Source organism: Coenobita brevimanus, chromosome 90, assembly GCF_032717465.1.
Source record: "Coenobita brevimanus isolate Jiangsu-jjx chromosome 90, ASM3271746v2, whole genome shotgun sequence".
NCBI classification, from domain to species: Eukaryota; Metazoa; Arthropoda; class Malacostraca; order Decapoda; family Coenobitidae; genus Coenobita; species Coenobita brevimanus.
In genome coordinates this window covers 35,156,869-35,183,156 of record NC_137043.1, presented here as the reverse complement: position 1 = coordinate 35,183,156, position 26,288 = coordinate 35,156,869, and the positions used below count along the sequence as shown (strand labels likewise).

General features: G+C 42.2%; 1 protein-coding gene across 1 annotated transcript in view; it reads right to left on the bottom strand.

Moving 5' to 3' along the window:
• The window catches only part of LOC145411671 (putative fatty acyl-CoA reductase CG5065), a 125,780-nt gene extending 102,514 nt beyond the window's left edge, over positions 1-23,266 (bottom strand). Inside the window, exons 1-2 of the mRNA XM_080281677.1 lie at positions 23,066-23,266; positions 20,082-20,096 (exon numbers count right to left, since the gene is read on the bottom strand). Of these exons, the coding sequence (XP_080137803.1) occupies positions 20,082-20,096; positions 23,066-23,266 (216 nt within the window). The remainder of the gene's footprint in view (positions 1-20,081; positions 20,097-23,065) is intronic.
• Positions 23,267-26,288: the final 3,022 nt, after the last annotated feature.

The window sequence follows — 26,288 nt, the reverse complement described above, 5'->3', positions numbered from 1 at the left end:
ACCTAATCTTACACCACTCCTGCCTCACGTTACCTTATCCTACCTAATCCTACACTACTCTTGCCTCACCTTACCTTATCCTACCTGATCTTACACCACTCTTGCCTCACGCTGCCTTATCCTACCTAATCCTACACCACTCTTACCTCACCTTACCCTATCTATACCTTTCCTTGCCTCACTCTGCACCATTCCTGCCTAACTCTGCCTCATGTGCATCTTCCCCTGCCTCACTCTCCATTACTCCTGCCTTATGTGCATCTCTCCTTCCTCATCCTCTATTATCTTTACACTCCTTGCATCATTTGGATCTTCGCCTTACCCTACATGATCTGCACTATTCCTACCTCAGCCTGCTTACCCCAAGATGAATAAAATCGTCTGGATGTAGCAAGGGTAAACTTACAATAAAAAGTAACCGGAATGAAACTAAACTAATCTCTCTTATGCTGAAGGAAAACGTCTGGCAGTGGTAACAATACAGCACAAAAGTCGTCATTGTGCTGAAGGGTTAATACGCAACTTCCACCACACCTGCTTCATGTTGACTCTAGACATGGGTTAGGCTGTCAGTTCCCGATGTCCACTAGTCCACTTACGACACAGCTAAGGAAGATTGTAGCCCTCACAGGTAGCACTTGGCCACTAATATATATTCTAGCGTAATGAGTTAGGGATCTGGTGGTATTAGGGGGAGGTGTGGCAATATAGATATAAAATCCAGAACTGCAACATCTATATACTGCAACAGCCAGTATCTATTCCGCGACCACAGAGAGACATAGATAGATAGATAGTTCCTTGTTGTCTACTCCGCCTTCAGTCTGTTGCCAGCCTGGTTCCCTCTGCTTCTCTTCTTGCACCATCATCCACCTTCCTGCCTTACTCCTCCTCCACCAAGCCTCACCCCTCGTCCACGCTGCCCCTTTTTTCGTCCACCCTGCCTCACCCGCAACCAACCGCCTGATACATTTTGCCTCTTGTTGCATCCATTCTACTTCATACTGCAACATGTCAAGGTTAATTCTCTCTCTCTCTCTCTCTCTGATGGAAAATAATTGCAAACACAATTAGCAGCCGGGAAATGGCAGCAATGATGATGAAAATACAGGAAATACGACATAAATACAGAAAATATGACATGAAGTATATGAAACACTCGAACAGACAGGAAAGACAGCAATATAGGAAGAATGACAGACAAGAGATGGAGAAAGCAGCTGAGGTAGGGGAAGGGCGTGAGGGAAGAGGTAGGAAATGGAGAGGAAACAGAACGGAAAGAGAGGGGAAGAATAGATGGATAGAATTTAAGGACGGATAAATACGGAGACAGATAGATAGACAGACAGACAGATACAGCAGATGGATGGATGAATGATGGAGGATAAGAAAAGCGAACGAAGATGACTTGGTAAAAGAAGCTAAAGAGAGTGAGAGGGAGGGAGGGAGGGAGGATAAAAGATGGGAGGGAGGGAGGGAGGGTATGAATGCTGAAGGGGCATTACTGAAGCAGGGGGAGGAGTAAGGGAGGGATAAAGAAGGAAAGAATGAAGAAAAAAAGAATTGTGTGTGTGTGTGTGTGTGTGTGTGTGTTTATAAGGGGATTACTGAGGACAACGGAGCTCCCTCAACGTGTGTTTGTGTGTGTCTGCCTGTCTGTCTGTGTGTTTGTTCGCCGAGTCTAAGCATAACCATTTTTTTTTTGTCAGTCTGCGAGTCTCGTTAGTATGGTGAATATTCATGAATGTTTCAAGTAGTTTGATTGTTAATGCAGACAGACAGATAGTTATCTAGATAGACAGATAAACGGTTAGACAGACGTGTGTGTATGTATGTATGTACTGGTATGTATGTATGTATGTATGTGAGAGGTGAGAGGGTGGGCGGATCATTCCTAGTCTCAAATCACCTTGCCTGTGAGTCGGTCGTCCTTGGATTACTGTTACAGAACAATAGTCAACTTACTCATTAACATATTGATCCTCTCCTCCTCCACCCTCTCTCTCACTCCCCCCCCCCTCTCTCTCTCAATAGTTCCTTAACAGTATCGAAATCGTATCGGACCCCATTATATCTAAATCAATTCAATATTATTCAAAGCTAATCGTAACCTCCCTCTATCTAACCTACCTAACCATTAACCACTTCACTACGATTTCTTATTTTCTTCTTGCTATCACCAGACGATTTTATTCAGCGATGGAGATTTTTTTCGAACTTGAGGCGTTAGATATACTGTAGCCTTCACTGATCCCTTTATTAGGAGGCCGTTTCTAAAGCGAATAAAACGGACTGGAAGCAATAATAATAATAATAATAATAACAGTAACAATAATAATAATAATAAGAAGAAATATCAGCGGATTTAGGGGATTATCCTCAAGCAGGATGCAATCTCCCTATCCCACCTCGAGTGTCACTGCCAGTCATGAAGCTTTTTTTCTTTTTCTTTTTTTGCGTCCAGACCTTGATCATTCTGCATCTCACTAAAGTAAATCACGGATATGAAAAGTGTGATGTCTGCATAAGGTGTGTACTCTTAAACCCCTTCAGTACGATGACGCGTTTCAATTTACGTTGTTCTTGCTAAGCTACAGGACGATTCAACTTAGGAGACCTCTGGTGGTAATAGTTGTAGTAGTAGTAGTAGCAGTGGTAGCAGTTGTGGCTGTGGTGGTAGTAGTAGTAGTAGTAGAAGTTGTAATAGTAGTAGTAGTAGTAATAGCATAAGTAATAGTAGTAGTTGCAATCCTAGGCTCATATCTGGCGTGAACCCGGTGGACTGCAGGCTTAAGTTATCCTCCTGCAGTCTACCATCTTCATTTTGGGGAACAGGAAAGCAGTTGTGGGGCGTTTGTACAGGCAGGCAGTTGAGCCGCCTGGTTATATCGGTGCCACCACCTGTAGGCACCTATCTTGCAATAAAGTAACTAGTTGAGGCCCTACCTAATCCCCCCATTTTGAAAAGTTTCCCCTGAGCTGAAGAAAATCGTCTGTAGGCAGCAAAAACGTGAAAAAAAAAGAAAAAAATGAAAAAAGAAAATATGGTGCCGGTCTTGTGGTTAAATCGCCTCAATCTGGACACACGACCTTGTTACGTGCGTGGGTTCGATCTCGGGAAATGACGGGGTATTTTCCGATGACGTAATGCCATAAAGAGGAGTAGGACAGTCATGTACCCTTAACCATCTGTACTAAACCAAACTTGTTGGAACTGGTATACTGTACTTCATTCTCGATTGGTTCACTCCCCACTTCATTAAGCGGGAACAATATGCCTGATCAGATGCTTGTGTACACCTCCAGACGACTTTATTCAGCTTACAAGACTTTTCGAGCTGAAGGGGTTAAATGCAGCCTTCATCAACCTTTCCTTCCTAGTGTGCTCTTCTAGATCGAACCACGGTGTGCGGGGTACATAAAAAAAAAAAAATAAATAAATAAATAATAAAATAAAAAGTCCACGGGCTGATGGGGTTAATTTTTTTTCCCACTCTGCACAAAAGTATACTGATTGAGCGTGACTGCCCATTATGAATATGCAAGTCATTATTAGTATTACATTTTTTGTGTGTACTCCGAGACCTTGAACTGCTACCTTAGTATAGGATAATGCTCGTACGTACAATAATTCGTATTCAGGGTACAAATATCCTTTAACGTGCAAATATAGGAGTATAAATAATTTTTTTATTTAATTTCTCCCGATTCCTACGACAAGAACTCTTCCTGTACTTAATACCTGTCTACATACCTTCTGTGTGTGTGTGTGTGTGTGTGTGTGTGTGTGTGTGTGTGTGTGTGTGTGTGTGTGTGTGTCAGTCAACCTTACACCATGGAGTCAATTTATTTTTTTCCTCCACGCCAAAAACTACTCAGCTAGTATTTGAGCACAATAGGAGTCAAATGCTTAAATATGCAATGCCCGTCCCTTACAATGACAACTTTTAACAATATCATCATCATCATCATCAACTCAGATCTCACAAATATAAACAAAACCAATCAACAAGGCGGTCAAAATAAAAATCAGTTTTATACATAGAAATACGATGACGACGAAGACGAATATAATTATCACACCTACGCTCCTTTTTCGTCAATCCAAGAGTATACAATAAACCAAAACAACACATAAACAAATCTTTCCTTTGCGCAACAAACTCGTTCCATAATTCGGCAAAAAATGTTAGCAAAATGTGGCTGGGAGAGGAGGGACGAGGAGGGAAGGAGGAAAAGGGAGGGATGGAGGGACGAAATGGAAAGGATAAGAAAGGAAAATAAGGAAAAGGAAAGGAGTGGAGGAAAGGAAAGGAAAAGGACAGGAGAGAGAGAGAGAGAGAGAGAGAGAGAGAGAGACTCTTACCCATACAAACTATTCAAACGTTCCTCCTTTAGCGCACTGACCCCACATAAGCCTCCTTGATCCCCTTACATAACCCTTTAAAGAGAATCTAATCCCACTCTGTAGAATCCGATCCCCCTCTTTGTAGAATCCAATCCCATTCTTTAAAGGATCTGAACCCCTATCCCAAAGGCCATCCCTGCGTAAATAATCCCACGGGCGGGCATTTGCGTAACGGGATTTATATGGCACTATCTGCTGGCCATCTATATAGACATGCTGGCTCCGGGGTCAGCACTCTGTAGGCTACCGTACTGACCAGAATGTAAATTAACTTAAACCCTTTCAGTACGATGATGTCTTATCTGCCACTAAGCGATTTTCTTCAGTTTGTAGATCCATATAAATAAAGAAATATCTCCCATAATTCTTTCCATATGAAGTTGTCTTTTGTAGATATCCTTTTAATCGCCTCCCCCCCACAAGAAAAAAGAAAGAAAAAAAACATGATAACGCTTAGGAAGACCATAGTAATGTGGTCGGAATCAATCACCACTAACCTTTTCAGCACGATGACATCTTCACTGTATTTAGTCTTACGTCAAATGAATGAATTTAGCTTATAATGTGAATCTAATGTCGACGTACAGATTATCTCGTGGGATCCAAACGCACTTGTACACAAAATGGCGGACTTTGCCAACCCTTTTCAACAACATTACGGTACTTCCTCGTCCCCTCTTACCCCTGATTACCCACCATCAACTTACCTTATATTATTACCTGTATCTTGAAGGGAAAAAATATAATTGATAACTTCACTTTGGCAATTGCTGGGTAATTACATGCATCATAGTGGGGTTGATGAGAGAAGGGAGGGTACTGAAGGATGTGAGAGAGAGAGAGAGAGAGAGAGAGAGAGTGTATGTGTGTGTGTGTGTGTTTACCGCCTCTCTCTCTCCCTAAAGAAATAAATACTACACGACACCCACAAAATTCTCTTCATAAATGCCAGTATTACCTTCCATAATAACAACCGCTCTAGGCTATGCGTAACTGACATACCTGAGGTCACAAAAGGCCAACTTCCGCCATTTTGTATACAGACATGCGCCGCAAAATGAAATGTGATGCTCCTTCAGTTACGAGAATTATTCGTATTTGTTGCTACTGCCAAACTCTCTCTCTCTCTCTCTCTCTCTCTCTCTCTGCATGCGTATATACAGGCACTCCCATACACAAACTAAACCTACGATCCTTTATGATCCCAAAATGGCGGCGGTGACCAAGGCAGACGGGCTGGAGGATGATCAGGGGAAGGTAGGGGGATCCAAAATGGCCACGAACACCAGGGTAAAGGGATGGCGACTGGCTCCAAAATGGCGGCGTTAACCAAAGCATGAGCTGGAGGATGGTCAGGGTTTGACGGGATGGTAGATGGATCCAAAATGGCGGTGCTGAGTGTAGATGTTGGCGGCGGCGGGGTAGTGGTGAGAGAGAGGGAGGGAGACGTCACCAGCATCTTAATTAGGAGAGAGCAACGCCACCCAACTCTCTCTCTTCTCTCTCTATCTCTCTTTCTCTCACTGAAATTTTCTCTCCATTCTCCTCTTGTTACTGTAGTCTACAATTCCTCTTTTTTTCCCTGTCTAATCTCCCCCTTTTCAAACACCTCCTTTCACTTGATCTTCACATTTTAATCAACTCTCTCTCTCTCTCTCTTCAGTAATTCCAATTCTTCGTTCCTCCATTTGCTCTCTCTCTCTCTCTCTCTCCTTTACTTGGCCCAACTTTCTCTTTCCTTCACCCTCGCCTTCCCATTTACTTACTTCATCACTATTTTTTTCATTTTTTAAACTTCACTTTCTCTTTCCGCTACCTAATCCCCCACCCTTCTCTCTCTCTCTCTCTCTCTCTCTCTCTCTCTCTCTCTCTCTCTCTCGCGTCCCTCCCTCTCCCACTTCCTCATACCTTCACTATCTCCTTAATAGGCTACCTGCCCTAAATTCTCTCTCTCTCTCTCTAAGCGGAAAAAACTCATCTAGCAGTAGCGAAAAAAAAAAAAAAAAAGAGGAACTATTACACTTAAGAGGTTTATGGAGGCAATTTGAAACCTCTTCACTTTTTACTTGGACAGCCTAATCACAAGCTAAAAATAATTAATAAATACATAAATAACGGTGATAAATAAACAAGTAAACAATAAAAAAAATCTTCAACGTACTGAATGGTCACAAGATTTTTTTTTTTTTGCCTGTCAGGAAGAAGTAACCCTTTCAGTCCCATATTTTGAATTTTAATACGTCCACAACCAGACGATTTTATTCAACTGAGGGAGATACGTCGGGATGTGAAGCGGTTAAAGAAGGTCGTATCTAACCCCTCCAGTTCCTAAAATCTCTAAGCTGAATAAAATCGTCTGTAGGCAGCAAGGATAAACAAGAAAATAAAACTATAAGGGGCTGAAAAGTAATTCTAAATATCCCTTCATTATTTTGACGATTTTTACTACTGTCAGACGATTTTCTAAAGATTCAGATCAGTAACCCTTCCACTATGACGATGACTCTCTCTCTCTCCTTTGCTTCCCTCTCACCGATTTTCTACTTTTCACTCTCCATCTGTCCTTTTTTTTGTTTCCTATTGGCTACGCTTCTCTTAAATATCTTCCTACTCTCCCTTTTCCTCCTTCACTCTTCTATCCTCTCCTCCGTCTCTCTCATCTGCTCCTTCCTCCCTCCTCCCTATCCTGACCTTCCATTCTTTCTGTCCACATCACTGAATTTCTTTCCTACTTCTCCCTCCATTCGTTCCTCGCCCATCCCTTTCCTTCCCACCCAAACCGCTGCACCTTTTCTTCCTTCCTCTCGTCTTCCATCCTGTCTCTCTCCTACTCCCTCTTTCCTCCCTCTCCTCTTCATCCTTCCATCAAACCACTGCATCTTCTTTATTTTTCCTCCCTCTTCCCCTATTCCCCTCTCTTCCTTCCTTACCCCGGAAAACCTTTATTAACTCCCTTTTCTACTCCCCCCTTTCCTCCTTTGCATCTTGTCTCTCCTTTCCTCCCTCTCCCTCCTCCCCCCATGTCTTCCCCATGTTCAGACGCCCTAAGACGTGTAAGCACGGTAGGGTAGGGTAGGGTAGGGTAGGATAGGGTAGGGTAGGGTAGGGTAGAGTGGCAAGGGCAGTAACCTACGTGAGGCAAGCTTTACCTTAGGCACAGGCAGTGAAGGGAAGGGAAGGGACAGGGACGAAGGGGGGAGGTCAGAGGCAAGAGGAAAGAAGATGAGAGAGAAATGGTGGAGATAATGGGGGAGATAGTGGAGTACACACACACACACACACACACACACACACACACACACACACACACACACACAGAGGGGGGAGGGATAATTAACAAAGATTACTCCAAGCATAAAGAAAGGGCTGGCAGAATGAAGACAGCACAATACGTACAGCGGTGGAAAGGGAGGGAATGAGGGAGGAAGGAAGCGAGAGAGGGAAGAAGGGAGAGAGAGAGAAGACAGAGAATTATACAGGTGAATTTAAGGGAGAGGGGCCTTGAGGGAGCAGGTGACGTGGAGGGGAGGGGAGGGAAGGACAGGACAAGGTATAAAGGAGACGGGGGAGGGAAGGGGTAATGAGGGATGAAAAGGGGAAACGGGAGGGGGAGGGAAGAGTACAGCAATGGTAGCGGAAAGAAGGTTAGGAAAACATGGGATAAAGCAAGATGGGTAAGCAAGATTAGGAGGGCAGGGAAAGAATGGGAAGGGGAAGGGAGGAGAGGGGTAAAGGAGGGGAGAGAAGTAGGAGAAGGAAGGGGAAGGAGTTCGGGAGGGAAAGGGATAAGGGGTCAGAAGGGAGGGAAATGAGGTTGGGGAGGTGAAACAGGGAAAGGGAAGATACGTTGGCATAGGATAAGGTAAAACAGGGTGGGGTAGGTCTGAGCAGGACAGGGTAGGGTATGATGGGATAGGGTAAGGTTTTGATGCGTGGGGTAGGGCAGGGAAGGACAGGTTAGGACAGAATCAAGTACGTTTGAGTGGGTGAGGGGGGGAGGGAGGACAGGGAAGAGGAAGTGCAGAGTACAGTAGGTGCAGATAGGATAAGGTACGATGGGTGCGATAGCATAAGGTAGCACAGATTAGGGTAAGATGAGGGATGGAAGAGGAATAGGTAATGTGTGGATGTGTTATACATGGTATGAGAGAAAATGTAAGGGAGAGGAAGGGATAGTGTAGAACAAAGGTAGGGCTGAGCAAGAGGTAGAATAGGGCAGGGTAGGAAAAGGCGGATCAGGGTTGGATTGGATGGGCAAGGGTAGGGAATGGGAAAGGGTAATGTGTGGATGGTCAGGATTGGTCAAAGTAAATACAGGGGATGGGAAGGGGTAAGGTGTAGTGAGGTTGGGCTGAGAAGAAATAAGACAGCTTGGATGGCCAGGGTAATGAAGGGTAGAAGGGGCTAGGGAGAGGGTAGGGAAGTGTGGGCTAGGGAAAGGGTAGGGTAGGACAGGTAAAGGGCAGAATGGAAGGAAAGGACATGGAAGGAGGGGAGGGAAGTGGAAGTAAAGGGAAAAAGAGATAATAAGAGGGAGAAACAAAAACTTAATCGATCCCTTCATCATCCAAACTTCTCAGAGAAAGAAAAAAAAACAAGAATCATTTCCTTACAAGACGAAGAAATTTTTACACGGAAAATATAAAATTCAGTAAAAATTGTTGTACATAAACGGAGGTGAAAAGTGCAAAGGTAATAAACTGTATGTGATGTATAAAAGACAGTAATAATTAAGACGTGTTTAGTACCCGTACGTCTAAAGAGAGAGAGAGAGAGAGAGAGAGAGAGAGAGAGAGAGAGGACCGTCCCTTCCCTTCCCCTGCCTCTCTTCTCCCCATCCTCCCTATCCTTTCTCTTTTCCTCCCTTCCTCTTTCCTAATATTCCATTCCCTCCCCATCCTCTTCTCTCCCATTCCTCTATTTTTCCTTCTCCCCTCCCTTTGCTCCTGCCTCTCCTCTCCTCTCCCCCCTCTCCCTCTCTCTCAGCCCGTCCAGCCAGCTTCCCTAGCCATTATGAGGTCCTACACCCAATTTAAGAGGAGGGCTGGATGGGGAGGAGGGAGGAATGGGGAGCGGGAGGGAGGAGGAAGGAGTGGGAGGGAGGAATGGAGAGGAGGAGGAAGGGCAGAGGAAAGAGGTATAGAGAGAAGAAGATGAAGAAGAGACGGGAGGTCGTGGCATGAGGAAGAGAAGAAAGGGAGAGGAATAAGATGAAGAAGAAACAGTAGAATGAAGATAAAAGATGAGGTGGGAAGAAAGAAGAAACCAACTGGTGGGGAGAGAGAGAGAGAGAGAGAGAGAGAGAGAGAGAGAGAGAGAGAGAGAGAGAGAGAGAGAGAGAGGGCATCGTTCTAATACCAAGTTCAAGAAGGAAGACAAAAAAGGGATGGAGGTGGAAAGGGGGGGAAGGGAGGAGGGAGGGAGGGAGAGGACAGGTAAAATGAATGGTGAGAGGGAGCTGGGGGGGGAGGGAGAGAGGGAGTGGAGGCAGAATGAATGGATGGGGAGAGGGAACTGAGAGGGAGGGAAAGCTAAGAAATTGAGTAACGGAGAGAGAGAGAGAGAGAGAGAGAGAGAGAGAGAGAGAGAGAGAGAGAGAGAGAGAGAGAGAGAGAGAGAGAGAGAGAGAGGCACATCAAAAACTGGCCCACCACATTTAACCCCTTCAGGTCGTGGACGTCTAATTTCAATCTTATCTTTACTATCTACCAACAATTTTCACAAAAGGAGATTCACTGTGCGGCAATGGTAAGGAAATCTCCATGAATTTCCTTAGTATATACTTCACTTTCTCAAAAAAAAAAATCTATTTCTGTTAACACCAAAGGGTTCTATTCAGCAAAGGAGCAAATCTTCTACCTGGTGGGGTCAAATACTGCCTTCATCAACCCCTTCACTATCGCTCTTCGAGGCTGAGTAATATCGTGTGGGAACAATAGGAATAAACTGGGAGTGAGACCAGAGACTCAAGGAAATATTTTAACTGTTCCTTAAGCTGACAAGTCGACCCATCTACTGTACTCCAGGTTTCCAAGTGGTGGCTAACTCTTGAACCTCGCCTATTTTACCCTCGCTAGTGCCAAAGTATTTTACCACTGGATATCTTCCCGAGGTCTAATGGCTGGACAGAAAAAGAAAAAAAAAATCTCCCGCACCCATTAAACAGCCACAGATGGCCAGGTACCAGAAGAAAGTCCAGATAAGAAAGCTGAAGTACAGGTACATTCCAGGGATGCGAACCCAGGGCATACGAGCCAGACAGAGCGGCGGGGCGTAATAAGCAGCCCTCGAATAATTTACAGCCCTATGACGCAACCCGACCCATCGCCAACTTAAGACACCCGCCAAATACTCTCATGCCCCGCCCATTTCCCCATGCAGCCAATCAGAGGCCGCGCGTAGCAACCCTTTTCCCATAACGTTTAATTGAAGTTTTTTCTATTTATTTCACTACAAAATTCTATAAATCTGATCAATATTAAAAATGGAAAATGGGAATGAGTTCTTCGAAGTGAGGAGTTAGTGGTTATGATTCTGGTTATAGCTGTACTGTTACTACTGTTTTCGTGTTATCCTGGGCAGAGGTGGGCGGTGGGGCAGTGTTGCATAATATCACATATGCTGTGGGGAGGTGGTTGCCCGCAGGAGAGAGGAGGGAGAGGGAGGAGGAAGAGAGGGGGAGAGAGGGGAGAGGAAGGTACCAGGAAAGAAAGAAGGTAGGGAAGAGGAAGGTGAGGAGGAGGGAGAGGGAATATGAATGGAGGAGTAAAAGGGTATAGCGTGAATGGGAGGGAAAAGAACGATGAGTGGACAGTTATAAGAAAGGACAGGATAATGTGAAACGTGAATGGAGTGGTAAGAGATAATTAAGAGAATGATGAGTGGAAGGAAGGCGAAAAAGAAAGGTCAGAGGAAGGTAAGCTGAAGAGTTAGTTGGAAAGTGAAGAGAGGGAGTGAAGTAGGGAAGAAACACGAAACTGAATGAGAAGTGAGGAGTGAGAGGGAGGGAAGAGAAGTCAATGGATGTGCTGAGAGGACAAGTAGATGAGATGAAGATGGAAGACGCACGCAGAGGAAGAGTGAGAGGGAGAGGCTGAAGAAGAAAGAAGATACATTGAAAAAGAGTAAGAGGGAGGACAGAGAGGATCCGAAAGGAGAAGACGGCAATAAATAAAAGGGATGGGAGGGAAAGTAGAGAACGAAAGGGTGGAAATCATGGAGATTTCTACCTCCATGGTGGAAACAGTCAACGGAAGGTGAGAATGAAGAGAGTGGGAGGGGACAGAGGAGTGGGAGGGAGGGAGGTAAGCAAGAGGATAGTGAGAAGGAGGGTAGAGTAGTGGGCGGAAAGGATGGGCAGTATAGGGGAGGTCACCAGGGGGCAAATTCATAAAGTATCTTACCCAATTTCAACGAAGAACAAGACTTCAAAGCAATAAATATCAGAAATAAAATTGCCTGGGTGTATTTTTTCCAACTTACTTTTCATCCTAGTTCAGCTGAGAAGGATTTGGTAACTGTACGAGGGAAGACAAGAGATGTATACACCAACAACCCAACCACAACTTCAGCTAAGGACAGTTTATAAATAGAGGCTCAGGATTATAAACAGCGGACTGCGAGGTGGCTTGTGCTGGCATGCATGAATTAACCCTTTGGTCCCGGCCACAGCATCTCCACACACGAATGAAGTCGTCTGATGCAATACAGAATATTATAGTGTTCTTACTCTTACAGCACAACGTTAACCCTTTCAGAGGCTGAGGCACAGTAGTCCATTAAGCACGATGACACTAATTTTTACCTTTCCCACGCTGCTTAAATTTGACTCTTCCTAGGCTACTTTATTTTTACTCATCCTACTCTGCTTTAATTTGACTCTTCCTAAGCTACTTTATTTTTACTCATCCTACTCTGCTTTAATTTGACTCTTCCTAAGCTACTTTATTTTTACTCTTCCTACGCTACTTTATTTTTACTCTTCCTGTGCTACTTTATTTTTACTCTTCCTACGCTACTTTATTTTTACTCTTCCTGTGCTACTTTATTTTTACTCTTCCTACGCTACTTTATTTTTACTCTTCCTACGCTACTTTATTTTTACTCTTCCTACGCTACTTTATTTTTACTCTTCCTACGCTACTTTATTTTTACTCTTCCTATGCTGCTTTAATTGTACTCTTCCTACGCTACTTTATTTTTACTCTTCCTATGCTGCTTTAATTGTACTCTTCCGACGCTACTTTATTTTTACACTTCCTACGCTGTTTTATTTTTACTCTTCCTACCATAAACGTACGTGGAGTTAAGGGGTTAAACTCGGTGTGCATCAGGGTGTTGGAGTCTCCAGGAAAAAAAAAAAAAAAAAGACAGGGAGAAAGGCTGGATGGAAGAAAAAGAGAGTCGAGGAATAAGGATGAACGAGAGAGAGAGAGAGAGAGAGAGAGAGAGAGAGAGAGAGAGAGAGAGAGAGAGAAACGAAAAACGATAGAAAATTATAAATGAAAAGTAAAATACGATGGCTGTTTTAGATGTAGTGGGGTCCAGAAAAAAAAAATGGGGGGGGGGTGGAAGGAAGTCAGGAATTTAAAACACAGAAGAAAATGAAGTACCTAAGAAAATAAGATACTGAAAGAAAAAGGGAGGGAAGGAAGGAAAGATGGAAGCGTAAAAATGACAGGGTAAAAAGAGAAGGAAGAATGCAGCGTAAAAATGAAGGAGCAAATATGAATGGAAGGAAGGAAGGAAAGAGGAAGGGAAGGCACTCAGGCAGGAAGGCAGAATGCTAATGGAAATCTAAGGCAGCTATTTTAGGTGTAGGGAAAGGTGGGCTACTCAAAACTCAGGTGGGCATCCAGTGTAGAAATGTCCAGGGACCATGCCATTAAGATAAATCCCCCCCCCCTCTCCTTCTCTCTCCAGTATGATCGGTGGGTGTGCCTTAGTGGTGGCATGTGAAAGATGTATGGTACACAGAAGGAACAGGCTCCGAGTCGAACACATCACAAAATAAAAGTAATAATAATAAGAGAAGTCACACAGCCTCGGATGCGTTAAAACAAACTTAGAGGTCAGCGTAAACCATCTGTGTGTGTGTGTGTGTGTGTGTGTGTGTGTGTGTGTGTGTGTGTGTGTGTGTGTGTGTGTGTGTTCACTTACCCCAAAACTTTTCTTTCACAACACCTTTAAAACAAACCAGTTTTGAAAATAAAAAATAAATAAATAATACTTAAGCATAAAACACTGAACTGCCCAAGAAGGTCCTTAAATACTCACATGAGCTGGTGATAATCTTTCCCACCTTCCTAGACCTCAATCCCTTAATCTTCAAACCTCCTTGTCAATCATATCCGCCTCATCTAAATTCCATTAGATCCATGAGCCGTCCTTCTCTATGTTTCTGTTTCTGTCGAGTGTTCCTATTCTCTCTCTCTCTCTCTCTCTAACTTACGGGATACTTCGTAGTAAAGCAATTGTAAAAAGCTGATCCCGAGTATTCGACTTTTTGTGTGTGTGGCCAATTGTGCCTTAAAAACAGGCCAAGTTTCAATTCGCCATGAACGAAGAAAGCGAAAACAAAAATGGAATAACTACAAAAAGATAAAAGTGAAAGCCAAGGTAGACTAACAATAATGAACACCAGTTGGTTCTCGTTAAGGTACAACTAGTAACAGAATATACGTTCAAAATTCACATATACAGAGGAGGAGATGGAAGGATGGGGTGGCAAGGTATATGTGAAAGGGAGGTGAGTTAGGGAAAGGGCAGCTTGATGGTGGAGGACAGGATGAGAGGGAGGAAATGTGTTTGCGGCCACCTCTCTCATGATATAGATAAACTGCGTGGATACACAGAAACACAGGCAGATATACCGTATACATTAACAGACAGACAGGGAACTTAACGTATTTCTCGCGAACTTATGATCAAACTCTAGGGATCGAAGCCAAACCGTGAGGATATATGAAGTGGGTGCTGGTAGGATGTCCTCTCATATACTCACATATATTCGGTTATCACCATGTCCGTTCATACTAATTACATATACCGGTACAGACTGGCGCTGAAGGGGAGCCTACATGTGATGGCGCTGTGCACTTGGGTGCAGCTGCTGCGGTGTACCCAGGTGTCAAACCTCCCAATATTTCCCTGCACTTCGCCGTGGGAAAGACTCTGGCCCTACCCTGGTGAGGCACTGTTTACAACAAGGGGGCGCCAGATCCTCACGCGGTGTATGTACTGGACTGAACCTGAAGGAAGGCCCTACAGAACCAGCTGCTTACCTGTGGTCGACAAGTCGGCAACAACAATAACTGATACAGAGTTTGATATTGCCACACAACATTCCAACTTTCACATCTGACATGCATTTCCTCGTTCCTGCTTCGCCAGCATGGGGATAGGTGCACCTATTATGGAGTGCTACAGCTATTGTCACAGTTGGTAACCTAGATACTTCCACCACCCCGACCTTGAATAAAAATACGTGGGCTAACAGAAACTTTTTACCGGTTTAACTATGATCTTCGTAAGCCCAATCAAAAAAGGCTAATATAATTACAAAACTTAATATAATACTCTTACATTAACCTGGCCCAGATTTCCGTCCTTTTGCAGCTAATCACATGCCGACCAGTGGAAGAAAAACACAGTGTTGCAACTACATCATCTCCATAGCGTTTCTTCATGACTAGCATCATACTCAAGTGTTGATCTATTGTTACAACTCGGCATTCAAGATGGAAGGATGGCAATTTATGCCAGGATAAAGTAACAAAGGCACAGCTACGTAAACAAGTTAATGGATTTACTGTTGCCCTTACCGAATTTTGTTCTTTTAATTATGATCAGACGGACGACTAAGCACTAAGATATTAACAAGTGGACCAAATCACACACACACACACACACACACACACACACACACACACACACACACACACACACCAAAGCAAGTAGGTTGTTGGATTCACCGTTGACATTATCTAAAGTCTGAGCCACATTGACGGATATCAATATTCAACGGATGAAATGCATTGCCAGAATTTAGATGGTAAAAAATCCTAAACACAACACGCAAATAGGATACAATCTTGGCCGCTTACCTTATTTGAAAATGTCGCCACGAAGGTAACAAATATACAGTATACACCCTAACACATGACCCAAGCTTGACACGATTTATGTATAGAAGTTCACCGTGACCCTAAGTATAAACGACTGGGATTATATTCAAAAGCGGAATCAAAACTCGAAATAAAGTGCGTTTTCAATAGCCAATACGACGAATCTCACGCACAAGGTCGGAGGAAACGAAGAACAGGAAGCGAAACAGGAAGACTGGGCAAGGGTGAGGGGTGGGTGAGAATGGGGAGGGAGGGTAACGAGGATGAAAGATTAGGAAAGGGAAGGTGGTGAGAAGGGTGAGGGTAGAAGGATGAGTAAATGGAGGTCGGAGATAGAAGACTACAAGAAGAGAAGCGAGGGAGAAGGGAAATGTAGAGTGAAGGATGAGGGATAAGGTACGCAGGAAGGAGAGAGACAGGGGAGACGGTGAGATGAAGGAAAGAAGGGAACGGGTGGGACGGAAAAATAAAAGAGACCAGCAGACAGTGGGGTAAGGGTACGAGAATGGAAGGAAAGGGGAAGAGAATGAGGCAGAAGGAGAGAGGAAGAAGAAGGAGATAGGAAATGGAAGGAGAGGGGATGTGGAAGAAAGAGAGGGAAAGAGGAAAGAGAGGAGGAGGAGGAGGAGGAAACAGGGGAGGGGAAGAAGAAGGAGAGGGGAAGAGGATGAGGAAGAAGGAGAGGGGAAGAGGGCGAGGAAGAAGGAGAGGGGAATAGGAAGGGGAACGAAAGAGAAAGAGGAAGATGGGAAGAGGAATGGGAAGAGGGGAAATGAAGGAGAGCAGGGGAAATGGAAGGAGAGATGTTTGTCTGTAAGGAGAAGGGGGGAGGGATACCAGTGCCATGGAAGCAGAACGAGGAAGAAAGAGGGATGGGGGGGGGTTAGGGGGTTAAAAGGTGGGAAAATACCACAGAGCAGGAAGCAGGAAGGAAATCCAGAAGTGGCAGCAGGAGAAAGTTACGAGGGTTGGAGCTTGGGGGGAGGGGGGGAGGGAGGGATGGACGGGTGTGGTGCTCTTTGAGAGTAAGGAGGAACGAAGGCAGAGGGGAAGAGGAAGAGGAAAAAGAGAACGGAAGAGGAAGAATACAACACAAGAGGTCAACTGTATGAAGGAAAGAATGAAGTGACGGGCGCGGCGTTGGTAAAAGGAAGAGGGAAAGGAAGGAAGGAGTGAAGGAGGGAGGGAAGAGAAGCAGTAGGCAAATAGAGTGAAAGCGGAGTAGAACATAAGAACAGATGAACAAACTGCAGAAAGTTAAGTAGGAAAAATTGCGGTGGTGTCTAAAGAGGAAGGAAGAAGCAGGAGGGAGAGGAAGAAAAAAATACAGAGGATGAGGATGAGGAGGAGGATTAGGATGAGGATGAGGATGAGGAGGACATAAAAAAAATGCAGGTAAGAGGTAAAAGGGGAGGGAGGTAAAGAAAATAACACAGATAATGAAAAGAAGCTTAACAAAAGGCCATAAGGAAAAAGAGGAAAGGTAACTGCAGTGGGAGGCTTGGTTCATACTACGGCAATATTAGAATATGACAAGGCTACTTAGGAATCAGGAGAGAGAGAGAGAGAGAGAGAGAGAGAGAGAGAGAGAGAGAGAGAGAGAGAGATGAAAGTGAAGAAACGGCAATAGGCAAAAGTACAATGAAAAATAAAGAAGGGAAAGAAGAAAACAAGTAAAAAGGATACGGAAAGAAAATAGAAAAAAGAAATGGAGGACAGGGAAGAAAGAGGAGGATAAAGAAAGAAAGAATGGGGAAAGAAAATGTATGTAAAGAAGATATGGGAGAAAATGAAGAAAAGAATGGTCAAAAGAGGAAGAGGCAAAGATGATGAAAGGCAAAGGAGGAAGAAGGAAAAAAAAAGGATGGAAAAAAGAGTATCCAATGCACGAGAATAATATTATAGGAGTTGAGCAGTTTGCCTTGGGTGGGGAGAGAGAGAGAGAGAGAGAGAGAGAGAGAGAGAGAGAGAGAGAGAGAGAGAGAGAGATGCTGAATAAAACCACTTAAAAGTATCAATAATTCAGAGAGGTTTTTACATAAGACAGGCCACAAAATCGTCTGGAGATAACAAGATTTACCGAAACCAAGAAAGACGTAATGTACTTTGCTTACCTGAGATATTTATTTAAATAGACGTTTATTAACCCAATCAATATTAAACCTTATCGAACTTTAATAAAAATCAGTTGGAGTCAGCAGGAATTAACTGGGAGGCATAAAACAAAAAAATAATTATTGCAGATATTTCAAGCCTGTTTTAGCGTGAGGGATGTTTTGAAAGCTGAATAAAATCGTCTGGAAATAGCACGAATAACTAGCCAAGGGACGTCACATAACTTTTTTTTTTTTTTAACAAGATAAACGGAAGAATGAAAAAAAAAAAATCCAAACACGATTTTTTTTCTAACCTATAAGTGCCACAGCCTTTCCCTACCTTGAAGAAAATTGTCGGACTTAAGAACACAAACATAATAATAATAATAATAATAATAAAAACAATAATAATAATAATGCACACTAAAACAATAAAGATGTTGGTACTCAATGGCCTTAATAAAAACTAAAACCAATCACCAGCAACAAATGACTTCTGAAATCAAATGAAATTAAACGATCACTGTATTACTTCAAATGAGACCGAATTTCGTACCTTTGTTACTGGACATTCTCATAATTACCTGTACCAAATAAGCGAACCATTATGACAAATTAGTAAAAAAAAAGGGTCGAATCATCACTTTCCTTACACAAAACACAAAAGAATATAAAACAAAAGGAACGTACAAACTACACACACACACAAACGTTAGTCTTCAAGAAGTCACGCTAATACAAAAATTAAACACGGAATGTGTATAAAACACTTAAACACACACACACACACACACACACACACACACACACACACACACACACACACAGCATGACAGCACAAAATTAATAATTAAATGTCGCAGTGCATCTCTCTCTCTCACTCTCATCCAGCACACAAGTGCAACATACAAACACACCAGTAATGAAGTATTACAACGAACTAGAGAGATCTCTTTCGTAAATAAAAAAATATTAAAACTAATTATCAAATTCAACACACACACACACACACACACACACACACACACACACAGTGGCATACAAATGACACCACAAATGTATTATTAAAAAACACATGAAAGCCCACGAAAAAACGATTAATACATAAACGCAAACAATGAAAGTCAAACACAACACAATGAAAGCGGCCTTCTCTCTCACTAGGGCAAAAAATCAATCCCAGTTTCATATATTAAAAAAAAAAACTCATCTACACACACACACACACACACACACACACACACACACACGCACGCACAAAATAATAAAAAGCATATTAACAGAACAGAAACAAAATCACACATGTGCACAATAAAAAAAATTTCCAAGCATGCTACCTCTTCCGTTATCAGAAATAAAAACTACGGAATATTTATCAGAAAGTGTACGATATCGGTATTATTACCATATATAAACACTGTAAATAATAAATAAAAGGGACGAAATTGAGTAACCCACAAATAACACATACATATCAAAGAAATTACAAGACATTAAAAGAAACTGAACATACATATCATAGATACAAGTCATACAAAAAACCAAACAAAAGCAAGTACCAGACAACTTTCTTCTTCATTTACTTACTTAATTTATTTACTTATTATCCTTTTTCTGGAGCGCCTGTAATGACGATCTGTGATGAGGGGGGAGGGGCAGGGGTCATGGGAGGGGCAGGGGAGAGAGGAGGGGGGGGGAGGAGAGGCGGGAAAAACCCTAACCTTGTGCTCAATTCCCAGGGGGCCAAAGTCTAGTCCAGTGCCCTTCACCTGAGCTTAAAAGGAAAAAAAAAAAAATTATGGTATTGGACACAACAGAGGCCAATGATTAGCTATTCTGATGCACGCGTCTAATCTATTTACGTGCTTCCTTCTATTTTCGTAACGTGCTGTCTAGTGCTCTCTACTTTGCACACCGGCTATTTATGTACTGGGTATGTATGTATGTACTGCAGTGGCCGGCCGTGGGTTCCTGTAGTGACATAATATTACACGTACCTCCCCATTCTAATATAGCACGTGCCTCTCTATTCTGAAACGACACGTGCTTCCTTATTCTGAAACCACGTGACTTATAAAAACTGCAATTGGTTCTGACTCATGGCTGATACACACACACACACACACACACACACACACACACACACACACACACCACTGATTTCAAGGCAACTTTAACTGAAAACAAAGAGCTGACTGATGACCACCTCAACACAATGAACAACTTTTTACCCTTTTTCACTCTGATGACGTACTTTTTAACCCATTCTTCTCATTTCCAGGGATTATCCTTAGTTCTGGAGATTCTTTTCGATCTGGAGACGGTGTATGTACTTCTAATCAACCCCCTCACTACCGGTACTACAGATCCTCGGTAGACAAAAAAAAAAATCGGACAAAGCTGACAGGGCAAATACACAGGTCTGAATTTCCCACTGATATACTGATACACCTTTTCAGTGGGACCCTTTGAGTTGAATTAAATCGTTCTTCTTGACTTGGACTAAAATAAAGAAGTTACCGTATGTATTCACGGTTAAAACTTAAGTATTTAAATTTTTTTTCGTGCCCTTGAACTTTCTTGAAAACAGTAATATCACCTGTCCTTAATCGAAATTAAATGCAAATTAGGTGTTTCTCAGCCAAAAGGTTACGATGCTAAATTCTAAACAAAACACGGCTTGATTTTACTATACAACTTTAGCCTAAGAATTTCACGATAGTCTGGCTAGATTTTCGTAGTTTTGCAGCTTATTTCAGGTAAACTCGGAGATATATAAAGACAATGCTTTGGTTCTACATGCATGCTAATACACTTCTTTGTGACTGGCATCATAATATTAATCTCTCGTTACGAATCAGTACTCAAGATGGACTGGGGGTAATTTTAGACCGAGTTAGAGTTAAAACGGTAAAATTTAATCTCTTCAAATCGGTGGCGTGTTTTATAGATTTTTTTCCCTGCTGTCTTAAGACAATTTTGCCTAATTTGGGAAGAATGTGAAAAAGTGAGGAAAGGGGGTAATTCAAGGCTCAATCTAATTCCTGTTCAAAGTCTCTCCAAACCTCAAATAAAATCGTCTGGAGATATCTAGCATAAATTCAAAGATACGTCACCGAAATCAATCGATTAAACATATCCACAATCATTCACGAGGTTATCAATCAAACCTCTTCTCCACCGTAAGACCTTCTCCCCATCAGCTTAATTATACCGTACAATCATCCTGGAATGTCACTCAGTAAGATACAGCGGTAATTATACAGATAAGAGTCGTCTCAAGGATGTTGTATTTACAGCTTTTCTTAACTAATTCTCTCTCTCTCTCTGACACATATTCTTGTCCTTTTGCAACTTATGTAACAAAGATCAATGTCAGAAAAAGGCACTATCACGGCTATTCATCCACTGCATACCACTTCCTCGTCACTGGCATCATTTTCATGTGTTAATCTATTGCTACCCTTCAGTTCTCGTGATAAGGAGGTAATTTTGGCCAAGTTTGCGTAAAAATAGTATTCTGCTCATGTATCACTCTTGTTTTGATCGGCCTGTGATGAAACGGTAAAACATTGGCTCTAGGAATGTCCACAAGAGATTATATACACGTGCCAATGAGCTCGATCCTCTCCTCTTCCCTTCACAAATCACAAATTCTTTCACACACACACACACACACACACACACACACACATTACTATTGGGATATTCCATTCAAGTCCGCACCAGTTTTTTATGCATTCACCTTTACTCTTGGGTTTTCCCCCTCTTCCCTCTCTCTCTCTCTCTCTCTCTACACACACACACACACACACAATCCACTATTACTGTGATCCTTCTCAACACCAATCGACAACCGCCGGACTATCAGCATGCACAATGTTTCGCAATACGCCAGGAATCTCTATAACAGTTTTTTTTTTTAGAAGGTTATGAATGTTCAAACCAGTTCACACACACACACACACACACACACACACACACACACACACACACACACACACACACACACACGTAGGATACAGTTTCCCCTCCCTTTTCACAACCACAAGCAATTACAATATCATTTTCACACTGCTAGTTTGATTAATATTCAGGAAGGATGCTAGGTTTGGTTAGGTTGCCAAGATTCTCCCCTTGGTTGTTGGCTACCTTGTCGGAGCAACTAACCTACTAACCTAATACAACTTGTCTCCTGCACACACACACACACACACACACACACACACACACACACACAAAATTAACAGGGTGTAAACATACGAGGTGTTTGTAATTACGAACGTCTATGCAGTGAAAATTACGTTTGAAATGAGGATCCAGACATTACCTTCAATTAGCGACTTTGTTAGGCTAGTCACTGAAAACACACACACACACACACACACACACACACACACACACACACAATATAAAGACACCAGGACAGTATGTACGAATGTATAAGTAAACAAAATTAACGGGTCATATATTGTACTTTTAATTTCTCTTGTTAGTTTGGTAAGCAATTTTACCTTCAAGTTTAGGCTACATGTCAAGCAGCAGAGGTAAAATAAAACTCGTAAATACATCGAAAAATTTTTATGAACGCCTATATCCTCAAAATAATAATAAAAGAAAATGATCCAAACTGTGTGGCTTTCAATTCCAACGAGTTAATTAGATTATTTTACTCTTTAGCTGCAGATGCTGAACAGTAATGAATGGGCACAACGTAAACCTACCAAAGAACTGCCTTTTCGTAGCCAAATATTTCGTAGTCAACAATGAGGATTCGCTGTTGTCACTTTCATTTTCGTCAGGGTTAGTTAGGATAGGCAATTTTACCTTTAAAGCTGAAGACGTAGAAATTTTAAGAGTGGATAAAACTCAGACATATCAATTATTTACATTTAAGTAACCATAAATTCTACTTGAAGGTCCACTGGTTGCTTTCATTTTTGCTAAGTTAGTTTACCTTGCAGATGAACATTTAGTCGGTCTTAAAACTGCACCGCAAAAGAAACATAAGTAAACATCCTCAAAACACATCGGAAAATAAACACAAGTAAGCCTATATAATGAAGATAATGCTTTAAATATGACGATCCACTGTTCACTTTCATTTTCAACATGTTACTCTAGGCTACTTAGTTTTACCTTATAGCTGAACATTTCGTCAGTCCAAAAACATTGCAAGATAAACGAAACATAACTAGGGGAGTGCATAATAAAAACAATGCTCTAGAAACAAAACTCCATTTATCACTTTCATTTTCATCAGGCTAGTCAGTTTTACCTTATAGCTGTAAATATCGTGAAGCAAGGTAAACAAAATATGTATAAATAAGACGAATAAATAAATGGTAAGTCTACAGTTACAATAATTCTTTAAAAACGGAATTCCACTGGTCACTTTCATTTTCATCATGTTAGTTCAGGCTTGTTAGATTTACCTTATAGTTGAACATGTCATCTAGGCGCTGCTCCACGTCCACACCTCGCTTGGGCCTCATCAGCAGGTATATCCTCCTTACTGGGCAGGATCTTAGAAGTTTCTCCACCAGCACCTTGCCCATGAACCCGGTACCTCCCGTGATGAAGATCGTCTTGTTGCGATAGAACTCTGTAATCTCACTCCCTCCCAAGTCCGTCATCTTGCCTGGTTTTGTTTACCTTTCCCTTGGCAAGACTTATTTTTAAAGACCAAACCCCTGCTGACTCTCTCTCCCTCTCTCTTCGTTTAGAAACTAGGGCGACATACGCACTTTCACTACTGTTTCGGCCCAGGTTTCTCGGAATGGATTTTGTTTTCCACCTCGCACACACACTCTTCCAGTCTAGTTGGTGTCGTGTCACGTTAGCTTGGGAGAGGAAATCGACACACCTCCTTTCAGCCTCACTCCTCCACCTGGACTAAAGTTCTCTGGGGGGTGACCAACGACGTCATTGCTCTAGCTCCGCCCACAACCCCGGCCTCGTCCAATCGGAGGTGGGGGAGGTCGTGACGTCACCGAGCCAGCCACACTTGACCCTTTCTCTTGCTGTAGTTGAAAGCGACAGGTCAGTCGATTATATGCGCCGAGAAAAAGACCACTCCACTATGGCCTGGGGGAGCGAGGCGGACGGCGGGGAATGAGAGAGAGAGAAAGAGAGAGAGAGAGACAGACAGACAGACAGAAATAATTAAAACGAACAAATCCTCGTATCACATCCCTACACATCCAACCCACACCCACATGGAGAGAGAGAGAGAGAGAGAGAGAGAGACGCCGACCACTTTCTCCTAGCTTTTTCACAGACGCTAGTTGGCGCGGCGGTCGTGCTAGCGCGGTCCTACCCGTCTGACGTCATCCGCTACTACTACACGCCGGGAGTGGGATTCGCGTACGCATAGACCGTGATTCGTTTACCCAGAAAGAACAAGGCAAGCGGTGTACATAATCCTCCAGTGTTCTCGTTCCTCCTGCACGACAAATCTTAAGTTACGAGAGGAAATTGATCGTAAGTCTGAGAATCCTGCTACGAATTAACGACCGTGATTCGTTTACCCAGGAAGAACAAGGCAAGGGGTGTACGTAATCTTCCAGTGCTCTCCTTCCTCCTGCACAACAAATCTTAAGTTACGAGAGGAAATTGATCGTAAGTGTGAGAATCCTACTTGTTAAATATTATGGGTAGTAATGCAAAGACCTACAACTGCAAAGTAGAATGCAACATCCCTAATATTTCACTAATATATGAGAGCAGCTGTGGTTAGCCTGCATCCCACATTACACATTACTGTTAGCAACGAAAAAAAAGCCATGATACGTTCTATCTTACATGCCTCGTAAATTATCTTTAAAAAAATATAGAGCTTGCTTTCCAATTTGGGGTTTAAAGAAAGCGTAAGACCATAATAAGCACCACACAAACCTAAAATCACAGTGCGAAAAAGGGTCCGAAATTGCGCGCAAAGTTACGACGTCACGGGCTAGAAAAACGAGACGTAAAATTAATAAAATAGTTTCTGACGCTTAAACTTGATGTGCGCAAACTTACCACGTCACGGGCTAGTAAAACACAACGTAAGAATAGTATAAAAAGTTTGGCGCCACACGTTCCTACCACGTGACCTTAAAATTAATGTAAACAAATACATTTATGACTCAATTTCCTAAAACAAATCCATATACGCAAATTTATGAAGTCGTTTATTACCACCACGCGACCCTAAAATTAATGTGCAAAATCTTTTACGTCACACGCTGCTATGACATGAACATAAGTATCTATTTATCTACTTATCTACATATAACTAATCTATCTATCTATATATATATATATATATATATATATATATATATATATATATATATATATATGCAAGATTCATTACGTCATGTGTTACAACGGCATGGGTCTCAATATACACAAAAGAACTTGAAATCCTTATGCGTAGAACGTGAGTACAATTATTATCCGCAAGAGAAGTAAACCATTATAAAAGAAATAAATAAATATAAAAAACAATAGCCTACAACTTACATCGGCCAAAAACAACACAAAAAACTAATCCGATTTATATACGTCGCGTTTTCGAGACCGACAACGTCTTTTTCATCGAATTCTTGCTACTACCAGACGAATTTACGCAGCCGAAGAGAGACTTCTAACTGGAAAGGTAACCTATAACCCTCAATAAATTCTCCATTATTTGCATTTCCTTCTTAAAGTGAAATGAATCCTCTGGTAGCAGCAAGACCGAAACGAACAATACCTCATTGTAGTGAAGGAATTAATTTACCAGTTCAGTGCGCTGGTGCCTCCAGATATCCATACTACGCTGGGTACTACGCTACAGTTTCTATTTCTGTCATCCACATACTTTTAAATCTGATGCCTTTCCTTTATTCCTTCACCAATGCACTACAAACTTGGTACGTGTTCGTTGGGTAAATACTAAACACCTACCTCTTTCTTACACTTTCTCTTTATCTTTTTTATCTTTTTTTTTTTTTACTTAATGACTTTGAGTTTTATGGGGTCAAAGGTCAAACCATACAAAAATACAGCAAGTGAAATGAAATGTGACAAAACGAATCCGTAGAGTTTATCGTGTTTTGCGAGATAACGGTGTACGATATCTGTGTGGAGGCCATCTTGTATTCCCGTGGTAATGCCCGCAATCTGTTTTTATTCATGTTACTTTCAAGCGATTTCACTCAGATCTGGGAAGGCTTCTCATACTGAAGCAACTAATGAAGACGGCTTTTAATTCCTTTTCTACGCGGTGGCTCTCAACCTCTTCAGTCCAGTGGTGATTCACTGATTTAAACTGCTGCTTAAAGACGATTATCTTAAAAGCTTTTGGTAGACCTCTTGTACTGAAGGGGAAAAGGCTATATCTAACTCCTCCATTTTGAAGTTTCTCCAAAGCTGATTAAAACAGACTGCAGACACCATGAATAAAATGAAAAATACGCCGTCAGATTGATGGGGTAGAAGTGAACTTTTTTATTTTTTTAATGCAAGAAAAAAGGAACCAAAGACTAGAAGCGTGCAAGACTGTTCCAAGAAAAAATAAAAATATGAGAGAGCTGGGAGCGAGAACAAAGGGTGTGATCGCAGTCAAGGATTTACTACTTAACACCTTTCCAGTTCGGTGACGTAATTTTGTTGGTGTGTCCTTGCTAA